The sequence below is a fragment of the Terrapene carolina genome, unplaced genomic scaffold (assembly GCF_002925995.2).
Source record: "Terrapene carolina triunguis isolate 2854851 unplaced genomic scaffold, T_m_triunguis-2.0 Scaffold111, whole genome shotgun sequence".
Lineage (NCBI taxonomy): Eukaryota > Metazoa > Chordata > Testudines > Emydidae > Terrapene > Terrapene triunguis.
The window spans coordinates 29,572,633-29,585,358 of NW_020664462.1; the positions used below are offsets into that span (position 1 = coordinate 29,572,633).

The 12,726-nt window shown below is 42.2% G+C and overlaps 1 protein-coding gene across 3 annotated transcripts in view; it reads left to right on the top strand.

The window, feature by feature from the left end:
- Window positions 1-7,026, top strand: part of MKX (mohawk homeobox) — a 65,330-nt gene extending 58,304 nt beyond the window's left edge. For 2 of the 3 annotated variants that reach the window (XM_024223592.1, XM_024223617.1), the window contains exons 6-7: window positions 4,283-4,316; window positions 4,433-7,026. In XM_024223592.1, the coding sequence (XP_024079360.1) occupies window positions 4,283-4,316; window positions 4,433-4,619 (221 nt within the window). In that variant the 3' untranslated portion in view covers window positions 4,620-7,026. The remainder of the gene's footprint in view (window positions 1-4,282; window positions 4,317-4,432) is intronic. The other variant, XM_024223606.1, reaches the window with a different exon arrangement.
- Window positions 7,027-12,726: the final 5,700 nt, after the last annotated feature.

The window sequence follows — 12,726 nt, forward strand, 5'->3', positions numbered from 1 at the left end:
CTCCCCCCCCCCGGCGGCCAGAGCGCCGGGGGCAGGGCCGTGAGCCCCGGCGGGGGCTCGGCTCTCCCGCCCCTCCCCCGGCGGCCAGAGCGCCGGGGGCAGGGCGGCGAGAGGGCGGCGAGCCCCGGCTGGGGCTCGGCTCGGCTCTCCCCCCGGCGGCCAGAGCGCCGCGCCGCGCCGCCCCCCTCCAGGTGCCGCCCCAAGCACCAGCTTGGGTGCTTGGTGCCTGGAGCCGGCCCTGGGGGTATCCCTGCTATTCTGAATAAAGTACTGGTCATATTTGGGATCTGCAGTTCAAGTCTATTTTATAGTAGTTATGGGTCAAGATTAAAATGCTCAGTCTGTACATTGCTGGTGACCAAGTGCTCACCTCAGTATGGTCAATGGGATTTCGTATGTTTGGCATTATTAATTCATTCCTTGCAAATACCATTGTCAAGGATAGTATTCCGTGCCAGTGTCATGCCATTTTTACCATTGCGACTGAAAAGGATCTGACTCTTTGGAAAAGGCACCAGTTTCAGGAATACATTATATATTCTGGCTTTCAGCATTCAAGATCACCATCTCCTTTGTTGTTCAGAAATACAGCATTCTGTGGGTATTTTTTTACATTCAGAAGTTGTTTTCACCAATGTGTTGCCTTTGCAGTTAAAATATTCTGATTAGTTGGTATTCAGATACATAGAATGTCAAAAGACATTATGTCCAATACTCAGAGAGACAGAGTGGGACAAATTACGAGAGGTGAACAACAAACAAAATGTAACTTTGCTTTGTGAATTTGGTCCAGTCATTTTAAAGACTTGATCTTCCAAGGTGCTGAGCAGTCCTAGAGACCCTCAATTCCCCTTGACATCAGGGGGAGGTAAACGCACTCATCACCTGGCTGAACGGGCTCATTAGCCTTTTGATGCTGCATTGTCCCCATCTATAAAATGGAGACAATTTTTACCAACCTCAATGGATTATTGTGAGGCTTAATTAATACTTTTTGTAAAGGGCTTTGAGATTCTTGGCTACTATAGAAGTGCAAGACAAGAAATGCAGTAGAAACTTGGAGTAGAAGCAAAGAAATTTTGGCAGCAAAAAGGGCCACAACACTAGAAATTAAAGGTTTTTGGAGTTCATTATACAATCTTTCTCTTTTATCAATTTTTAGCAAGAACTTTGCAAAATAATCAATGATATTTCTATTAGAGTCCAATTTTAGAGGCAAATATTTTAAATAAATCTATTTGTTTTTGAAAACAAACCCTGACTGAGTTAAAAAGTTATTTTTATTTAAAACAGTAGCATCATATAATGGTAAGTGTCGGTGAGTGAGGACTAGAATTGCATTGTATATACTCAGGTTATTTGAGTGTATTCTAGTTAAAATTAGTGCAATTTAAACTTCTCATGTAGACAAGCCCTTAGATTCTATTTTTTGGCTGTGGTATTGTTTTGGTATGACCTTGGGCAAGTCACTTTCATTTATATCTAGATGAACACTCCTAAAAAAGATTTGCAAATACTCATTGAAATCAACAGTGGAATTGGAATACTGATCACCATTCATGGCCACGTTCCTCAAATGTTTGTACAAGCAATTTTTTTGTTCACAAGAATGTTTTCCTAAAGTAAAAGTCTCACAGATGCTTGAGTGACTGTGTGTTCTTATGACAGTGACATTCATTATTTTTTCCCATTTCTATTTGTACACCTACCCACATAGGTTTTTTTATTACAAGGCGGGGCATATTCACCCCCATCCTATTCTCTTAAAATGAAAGAAAATAAATGAATAAGAAGAAAAGAATTACTGTCCACATATCTATTCAAGGGACACCATCATAGGACCTAACCACATCAGCCACATAATCCAGGGCTCGTTCACCTGCACATCTACCAGTGTGATATATGCCATCATGTGCCAGCAATGCCCCTCTGCCATGTACATTGGCCTAACTGGACAATCTCTACGCAAAAGAATAAATGGACACAAATCTGACATCAGGAATCATAACATTCAAAAACCAGTAGGAGAACACTTCAATCTCTCTGATCACTCAATAACAGACCTAAAAGTGGCAATTCTTCAACAAAAAAAATTCAAAAACAGACTCCAACATGAAGCTGCAGAACTGGAATTAATTTGCAAACTGGATACCATCAGATTAGGCCTGAATAAAGACTGGGAGTGGTTGGGTCATTTCAAAACCTAAACTTAATTTCCCCAATACTAATTCCCCCCTACTGTTACACCTTTTTGTCAACTGTCTGTAATGGGCCACTCTCTTACCACTTCAAAAGTTATTTTTTCTCCCTTGGTATCCTTGATTTATCTCGTTAGACTGACCTCCCACTTGGTAAAGCAACCCCCATCCTTTCATGTATTTAGATCTGCTCCTGTATTATTCACTTCATGCATCTGATGAAGTGGGTTCTAGCCCACGAAAGCTTATGCCCAAATAAATTTGTTAGTCTCTAAGGTGCCACAAGGACTCCTCGTTGTTTTTGCTGATACAGACTAACACGGCTACCACTCTGAAAAGGGTTAAGAAGGTTGCCTTTGTTATACTGGGATGATTCAATACATCCCACCAAATCAAATGTTTCTTCTTCTCTCTGTGACTCTCTCCCTCTGTACAGATCACACATTTTCCCTGCTGAGTCCAGTACTGAAGCAATACCCTAAAATACTGCTAGGGGGCACTGTGCTTTTGGACATTTCATCTTGGAAAGACATAGAAAACTCAGGTCCCTGACCACTTGGGAAGATTTATGAAACTCATGGCACTTTGGAAGAGGAGAGGGTATTCGTTAAGTTTGGCACACTAGCCAAATTCTAACTCATTTAATTATTTCCTGACAGCTTACTTTTCTCCTGCAATGTCAGCTAGATATCATATTCTTCACTTCCCACCCTGAACTGTTATGGAATATTGCTATGTGCTGTGTTATGCTGATAAACATATGCTGGGTTTCATGACAGAAGTGGCTGCATTCCAGTGGCGGATGAAGTGATCCTTTATATATAGTTTGCACAATTACCTAGTAAAGTTTGTAAAGTGTTTTGGGATCCCTTCAGATGGAAGCTGTATTTAAAGAAAAGATCATCCTTGGAATTATCGTGGTGGCTGGCAACCAGTGATCAGCCTGATTCCCAAATATATAAATCCCTGTTTGTGGTTTAGTTGCAGACTGGGTCAGGGTCACATTATGTCTTCTGTGGAATCCAGACATACAGACAGGGAATGCCGGCACTGTTAGGCATGTGCCTACTGTGCCTAATTGGAAATCCACCTCTGTCTGTTACTGTGGAGAACTTCCTTGAATGAACAATTGTCATTCTTGAGTGGGCAAGGGTGTCATTTGCTAAGGGGCAATTGCCCCCCAAAGCTTGGTTTGCCTGGCAGATGTTTCATAGGTCTATATGTGCCACTTGTTGCACCCCAGAAATTTTGCAGGATATAGCATAATCACATATAATGTTCTATATGCTGATGCAACTTTCCCCTCCCAGAATTTTTCTGAAAAGAATCCCCTGGATGGGGCGAAGGAGAAAATGCCTGTGATGCAACAAAATCACTAAATGCTACTGATCATGTGTGTTTGTTAGTTATGTAAATATGTGTCCTTCTTAAATCGCTGTTTGTGGTTTAGTTGCAGACTGGGTCAGGGTCACATTTAAAACCACATACTGTCTTGTCAGTGGAAATTTTGTTTTGTAGAAAATTTACCCTTAGATTCGTACAGGACTGTGGTTCTGCTTTTTCATGTTTCTTATCATCCCTGATGTCCTCAGGATTATTTTTTTTTAACATCTAGCTCCATCCCACCAGAACCTATAAGTAAGTTTCCAGGGCCAGAGTCACCTTTGTTGAAGCTGGGAGAATTACATCTACTGCCCAAGCCTGGAACACTGTGCTCCAGGAGGAATTCATCCCTAGAGAGCAGATCCCTCCCCATTAAAGTTACCTACTTTGGGGGACTTGCTAGTTATGATACCCCTGTGTCTTTACCTGGCCACAGCCTCTCAAAGTGGACTTTTTGTCACCTGGTGCCTTGCTCAGGGTCTATGCTAGTTCCTCCTGGCTAAGACCCTTGAGTGAATCTGGTCCACAGTATTTCAGGCTCTCTCGTTGGATATCTATACAACTACTTTCATCAAAGACTAATCTCCATTTCAAAAGTAGTCTTATTTCCACCTGAGCCAAGTTAATGCTGGGTCTGGGGTATGTTTTGGGAAATCCTGTGCACAAAATGGACAATAATAGGATTTTCTCTCTGCTTTCAGAAACTTTGGAAAATGGACCCAACAAGTGTGAAAGGTGAGTGAGGGGCTGTCTTTGCCATTTGAATTTTTCTGTGCAATTTGTACCCTGGTCACATGTCATGGTAGAAATGTAATCTGTACTTGTAAATGTTTGTTGTTGCTTGAATCTAGCGCAGCTAACAGAAAAGGAACAAGCAAAGATGAAACATACTGGAAGGAGATCAATGCAGCGATGGCCCTAACAAACCTTGCCCAAGGAAAAGATAAACTGCAGGGAACTACCAGCTGCATCATTCAAAAGTCATCACATATATCAGAAATAAAGACTGTTAAAGTGCCATTAGTTCAGCAGTTTTGAGAAATTGTTACATTTTTTGGCCAAATGGACATTCCTCACAGCATTGGTTTTCACTAAAATCCTATCCACAGGTATGAAGCAAATATTGAAAATAGATCCTTTTTACACTATGGTCAGTTAAAAAATTAAAATGCACTCTCCGACCCAGACTTTTTCATTGTATTAAATAAAATGTTCAATTGCTTCTATAAAAGGCATGTAAATTATAAGATAAAGTCCATTTTTATCAAAATATTAACTTATTTTATGTTAATCAAAGTGCGCATAAAATGTCTGCATTGCTATAACAATAAGTGCCTTGCTTTCAAAAAATAAGCTATAACGTGGGCATAGTACAACACAGTTATGCCTCAAAATGACAATGCCATTAACCTTAATCTTTGTATATTATTTCAAGTGAGCCTAGCAGTCATGGGCTGGAATATTATGCTGGAAGCCCTTGAGAGAATTGTTGTGTATTTGACTTATACAAATTGATGACTGGTGAATCTTAATGAAAATGTTACATCTTTTTTTAAAAAATCCACAGTATTATTAAAAATTGTACAGTGTGTTTTGTCAAAGTGACCATGCGGTTGTTGTGCATGTTTTTTACCTGTATCTGCAGTGTGTTAAAATACCAAAATAACTCCTTTGAAAAGTGCAATACTGTAGAAAACATACAGGTTTAGGAATATTTCAGTCATTCAAATTAATCTGAATGCACACGTACACACAGACATTGTGATAATTAGAGATTTATAGTGAAGGTTGCAGCAAGACCGTCTGTTCAGTCAATTTGGATTTCATCCTTCTAAAGCTTTGCTATTGACTTATTGAAGTAATTATATACATAAACAAAACCAATCTCTTCTGGTACCAAACTAAACCTATAGTACAGTTTGTTATTTGTACTGGAGCTCAATAACTTTCCACAATGGAAACTCTTATTACTTTAATATGTCCAAATGCTTTTATTTTGTACATACTGTATCAAATAAGGACAGTTGATCGACAATTCACATTTCAATGGAAAAAAAGACATAATCAAAACTATATATACTCCAAGTTAAACCCCAAATTAAAAACATCTGGGACATGAAACATTGAAAAATATCAGCATGTATCTTAGGAGGGTTTAAAGTCAATGCTAAATCATGCCTTAAAAATAACATTTTAAGTCTCTAAACTTGACTGCTATTGAGTGATATAATCAATGTAAAAGCAGAAATTTGTGTTTGGTGTGCTAGGTTTTCTTGAATCATACAACAATATCCTAACCAGTGCTGAATAAACAGTGGTGAAGCCAAATATAATTTGTACTGAATCGGTTACAGAAAACTGGAAAAGAGCTGATTGTTCCTAGGGTTTGGATATTTTTTCCGGTGGGTAACCTATCAGTGGTTATTGCTAGCTCTTTGATCCTGCAATGTTGACGTTGACAGCAAAACTCCCGTATACTTCAGTGGAAGCAGGATTGGGCCAATAATGAAACTCCCCTACAAGCATAGTCTGTTCCAGTTGCACTAAAATAGTCAAGATATATAGCAAATATCCTTTTTGTGACTTCTAGGACACTTCCTGATGTAACATACTATTATGTTGGGTTTATTTAGGGTACAGTGGAAATGATCGATATGGAAATATTTTGTACATATATATTTTTACTTTGTTTTCTAAATTGCTGATTTGCATTGACATAAAGTGCCAAGCAGGAAACATATGTCATGACTGTATGAACAGTTGAAGTATACCTCTTATTAACTTGCATCATTATGTGTTTAGAATTCCATGACAATAATTTTTGATACCTGAATTTTTGGATTTTTGTCATAATAATGTGAGTTTGTAACTAAGAACAGAAAGTAAATACTTCACTCTTGTTCATACTATTATAAGTTATTCTGGTATTAAATATTTTGTGACAATAAATTGATTGTCTTGTCAAACTATTCTGTTAGATATATTCTCAGTGTTTTTATTTGAGTAAATGACAACAATATTTGTCATATTGTTAAAAATGAAAAGTACTTTCAGTGACTTCTCTGGGATAAACTGGAGAAGACAAGCCATTTTAGAAACATGTCTGTCTTTTTTTAAACGATCAAAGCACAAAGAATAGCCTGCAAAAAACATATCAAGTAGGTTTTACAATTAACAAATACTTGCATCATTTCTTGTTACAATTTTCTTTAATTTATTTTTTTCTGTTGCTGCTTAAATGTTTTCTAAAAACATAAATGCTAATAGGCTGTATGTGTGTGTGTGGGTTTTTTTTAAATAACAAGGATCATGATCAATGCTGAGCCAACAGCTAATGGAGACTCAATAATTATTTATGATGTAGGAAAAACAAACATTATTAGTATTGCTCTTTTTTGTTTCAACATATTGTAACCATTTTAATAAAATAAATAACTGCAAACCACATCTTGCTGTTTTTGAAATAAATGGTCATTTCTCTTTCCATGTTCTCTCTGTTTTCATGTAGTACTATGGGGTTGTTAGAATGGGGGCAGCATGTGATAAGCAGAGGGAGGAGGGGAATTGTAGCCTGTCTGTTAGTAGCCACCTTGATGAGTGACTGAATGTAGCAGCTCACTGCATCCCAGGTGACAGTGGTTGCTTAGCGAGGTCATGGCTACTGACTGATCCTCCTGGCATAGTGTGCTGGGCTAGAGAGAGGAGAGTACACAGAATCTGATTTCAGAGTCTCACATGGGAATTTCCCCTGAACAGTCTCATGCTCATGCTGATGGCTCTGATGCTGCCATTTCTTATGCTCTGACAGATGCTAGGCCTTATTCTCCAAAGCTGGCACAGGAAGGCAATTCTAACCTCTATGTGTCAGTGAAAGTAACTGTGCCTGGTGGAGGAGTCCCCCTGTGGGAGGGTAGCTAGTATTAACTCTGTCTGGGGGTCCAGCTTGTGAAGGTTGTAGCAGAGATGTACTGAGTCAGCACATTTCTTTGGCCACACTGACAAGACATCATCCCCAGCCAGTGCTGCCACTTTTTTGGGCTGCCCAGGATGCCTCTGAATCACGTGGCAAAAGGAAGTTTGTGGCTGACTTTCACCATTGCAGACTTTCCACCCCCGGCATATATGCCAGATTTTTGTGGCATAAAGCCTGAGCTGTTCTGGGCTGATGCCGTTCTGTGCCACTGGACACACTCATGCACGGGCATGAAGGACACAGTCTTGAGTTGCACAAGTTAATATCAGGAAAATCGATTTAATCACCTGGCAGACTGAAAGACACTGAACACTCCTAGTGCCCTCTGGCATTTAGTTTTGAAAGTTGCTTCAGCGGTTCTTGTAGGGGTGGGGAGTGTGACTAGGTGTGGATCACAGGCCTGTACTGCACTGCAGCATTGCCTGGCTTTCACAACTGTAACAGAAATGTAGCCCAGAGGTGGGATCATGCTGCAAAATTTGGATCCCGATTTTGAACATGCCAAAGTTTCAGCATGTTTTGCTCCAGGATATGAGAGATTGCAAAATTCAGATCCAGGTCTGGGGACAGAGTTTAAAGTCCCCCAAAATGTAGGGTTGTGGATCTGATTTGGGCCCCATTTCTAAACTCACCTTGTTTAACAAAGAGCGAAATAGTTGGCCACAATACAAATACATTTTTTTAAAAAATAAGTGGAAAAGAGACATGAATGCCTAACACTACAGAAAAGTCCCCAAATGCTTCTGTTATGTCAGCTTGGGCTATTGGCAGTGGAAGTGGTTATTGGCAGTGGAACTTGGACCTTGCTCAAGGCTAATTTAACTCTCACACCTGACTTTTTAAAGGGAATTGAGATGTGGATTCTTAATGGATGTTCTTTTTACATTTGTGCTCTGGGTCTTCAGATTTTGACTTTCCCTTTCAGCCTCTTTTGGACTTGCTTCCCCTTTCATCTTTCTTCCTGCTTGAAAAGTATCCTATTACATACAGATGGCAACTGGACCCTTTATGGCAAAGCTCATTCTTCTGTCTAGGCCCATATGGGTGAAGGCTATATGAGTTCAGTAGGATAGTACTGAATGACAAAGTCTCCCATTAACTGATATCTTCATTCTCCCATCCCAGTGCTAATTAACAGTTCTCAACATGTGAAGGGCTCAACAGTGTGCTATAAAGACTGCCCAACCAACAAACTGCACTATCTATCGCTTTGTTCTTAACTATTACTGCTTTTGGCTATCTTAACTCCCTAAAGGACTGTCAATTTAACCATAACTGCATAAGAACTGCCAAGTCTCATTTTATGAGCTGCTGTTGAGAGTTTAGTTATTTAAGTCTGATATTAAACAATTTTTATTGGTACTTCATGGCAAATGCTTGATTTACAGTGCTGTAAATAACCACAAATGAGGGGCATTTATTTCCTTTACGGTAAAGGCACATTATCTGGAGAGGCAGAAAGATGGTTTGTAGGTGAAGACCTGGAGTCTATTCCCAGGTCTATCACAGCCTTCCTGTGTGAATTTGAGTAAGGCCTATGTAGCATGCGTTCCAAAGGAAGCCATGGGGTAAACATCAGGGGACTGGAGCTCTCTGTTATGGATGCTTTTAAAAACAAGAATTTTCAAAGCTGTAGTCCAGAATGATCCAGAAGTTCTGAAAATGTAGCCCTTGCTCTGGCTGCCCACACTGCCTGGATGCTCTGAATCTAGGTGAGCACTCACAGCCGAATGGGTTTTCAAAATGCCACTATCATAATAGGGTATGCAGTAGAGGATCATCTGTCCTATTGGGCCTGCAAGCTGCAAAAGTGTTCCTCGTCTACTCTTGGACCCCAGCTGGCAGCCAACCAGGGGCTATGCAGTGAGCACTGGGTAACGAAAAGAACAAACACAGAACTTGGAAACATACAAGACATCAGAAATGTGTATAATGGACAGGTGTGTATGGAAAATTCACATCAGTAATAGTATGGCTGTCTAGAATACATGCCGGAGAAATGGCACGTTCATGAGGCTAGGGGCAACTGTTGCATATTCTCCCACAAAAGGTGAGGGTGCTGTAAGTACTGTAGCTTCTCTCGTATTGTTCCCTGTTCAGCAGAGGTCATTAAGTCATTTATGTCTGCCCCCCCCCAGGCCAGGGTAGTCCAGGTCTCACAGCAGTATTATGTAGCATAGAACAGATCAGGAAAACCCTGTTAACATTTGCAAGGGGTTATTTTAATGGGGTACCAGTCTGATGCCGATGCCTTGTTCTCATTTTGACAAGGTCAAGTGACCTCTCTATGGCCACTTAGGTGGAGCTGGGAACACTGCACTTCTTTGTGTTGACCCTGTTGGAAATTCACTATGGGGTTCAGGAGCCATGTTCTCAAGGAAAACTCTCAGTCTCCTGAGGGAAGGAAGGAGCTAAAGTAGCACACAGAATGACTTTTCCATCAGTGTGTTCTCGTGGGAGTCTGTGTGGTGTGCATAGTATTTGCTTGCTCATTCAGGATGACCATAGACTTGCTGGCTCAACTCTCAAACAGTGCAGAGAGGGATACTTTGTTTAACACCCAGGAGTCATGGCATAAAATGGGGACTATGGCCACAACCTCTGTAAACTGCAGCTGATGTTTGAACACAAAAACCATATTCACGAGTGTGTGCTTTCTGCTTTTTTAGGGAGCATGTCCCACACTAAGACCATTTAGGGGCATGTGTGTGCCTTCCATCATGCTTTGCTGTGATGGAAAGTCAGCTATCTTGTGGGAGCCCTGAATGTTTTCTGGTTGTCTGTTGTCCATTGGGAAAGGTATGTATTGTGTAGCCCTCCACACCATGGAATTAAGGAAGTCTGCCAGGCATTGTGAAGCAGCAGATTGGCATATGCCAGAAGCATCCTGAGGGCCTCTATACAGCATTTCTCGGATGCGGCCACCGTGGCTGCATGCAGCCACCAGGGGCTTTTCTCGCGGCCACAGCCTCCTGGGCTGTGATGGGGAGGGCCCCCTCCCTGTTGCACCTGGATGCACTGCCTTGATGTTGGTTGCTGCGGCTACTAGCAGGGATTGGGCCCTGCCCCCTTCTGGAGTCACCTGGGGCACAACGCTGGAGGACCAGGCAGCCAGTGAGTTCCCTGCCTTCCCAGGGGTGGTGGGGCTCAGGCTTTGGACTTCGGCCCTGGGGTAGTGGGGTGGCAGGCTCTGGACATGGGGCTTTGGGCTCCAGCCCTGGACTCTGGCTGTGCGACAGCAGGCCCCAGGCTCCAGCCACGTGGCTTCGGGCTCCAGCCCTGGGCCCCGTCCTCCAGCTGCGAGGCTCCAGGCTCTGGTAGCAGGGCTTCAGGCTCCGGTCCCCTGCTACCTCCCCCAACCCCCATCTCCGCTGGCTCCCAATGCCTCCCCCAACCCTTCATCCAGGGCTTAATTTGTCTCCAGGCTTGCCAGGGCTGAGTAAGACTGCTGTTAAAAGTGATACTTGTATGTTTGTTAATATCACTTTTCACAACAGACTTACTAGCTAGCAATAAATATATACATGTCCAAATCATTGTAATTTGTGCATATTTATTTGGTTTTCCTAAAGCTATTTAAGTATTTTATGAAAAAGTGTGAGTGCGGCCACCAGCAAGAGTTGGTGGCCGTATTCTGAGGCCACCAAAAAATTTGTCCTAAGAACCTCTGCTCTAGAAGGACCTACGGACCCTGAGACTCACCAGACCACGTTGTTTCTCAATATGACCTAGCCTGTCCTGAATTTGGTCATTGCCTGCTCCACTGGTTCCTGTTATTGGGAGAGAGGTGGCAATTTCTCCTGACAACAGGACTTCACCTCCAACTCCAGGATGACCCGAATGTCCATGGACCAGACTTCCTCCAATCCAAGACAGGTGCCACCTTTGACATGATAACACTATTTTAGTTCAGCCACAGCTGAGCTTTTTGTCTTTTTCCATCTTCTGCCGTCTTCTCTGTTATCTGTGCTTGTCTGTCTGTCTGTGTTTGCTTGGGGAAAGTTATAGCTTGGTAAGTAACCGCATTAATATATTTACATCAGCCATGAAGAAAAGTATGAGAGACAAAGCTGATTCTGGAAACCATGTTTTCCTTGTACACTTAGTAAATAAAGGAGAAGTTTTAACACTGAAGGGGGGGGAATGTTGGTTCCTGAGAAGCTGGGACTTACAGCTCAAAAAGACCCCTCATATATTGCACTAGCTAGGGAGCACTCTGACCTTAATGTCTGCCACAGGTGTGATATCATTCTGCAGTTGGGGGACACACAGCAGGTGAAGCGGGTGAGGAGCTCATGCACTTGAACTGCCTGCCCCTGCCAATCAGCCCTTATGGATCTTTCCATTTTCTCTCTGAAGTCTGTTGCAATCCTGGGATTCACAAAGCTGCTGTGGAGGTGAGAGAGGAGCCTGAAGATGGGACGAAATTATGCTTTGTGTGTGAGTCACTTGGGGAGTCTAGGGAAGCTGTATTATCTCCTCCCCGCTTCCCAGTTGCCCTGAGGGAGGGAATCTTCATCCTTAATGATCCTGTTCTCCCTACTTGGCAGCCTCATATAGGAATTGTTTGTAGGTTTGTAAACTATGGGGTGCATATGGCACATTCATGAGCTATCCAGATGTCACTCAGCCAGAGGTAACCCTTACCCTGCGCTGGGATGATAGATGAGGAACAACATATATAGCCATGGAAAGCAGATTCATAGATGCCCCAACCTGTGGAGCAGAGAGACTGCATTGTCCTTGTGGGTTCCCCCTCAAGATTACATTTCCCTTTCATGACTGCTGAGCCTGGAGGCAGCAAAACAGTGGTTCAGAATTTGGTCCACTGGTTGTTGGTGAGATGAAGGTGATTGCTGATGAGGGCCATTACCCAAATAAAAGAGTTTAGTTAAGTTTTTTTGGCCAATATTTAAAATATAGGTGCCTAAAGTTAGTCTCCTAAGTGCGTAGTGTGACAGCTAAGGCAATTTCCTGGCCAAACCTTGCTGAAATAAGTTTAAGTATTGTAGGGCTTGGTCTACACTTACCCCCCCAATTCGAACTAAGGTACGCAACTTCAGCTACGTGAATAACGTAGCTGAAGTCGACGTACCTTAGTTCGAACTTACCTCGGTCCACACGCGGCAGGCAGGCTCCCCCGTCGACGCCGCGGTACTCCTCTCGTCTAGC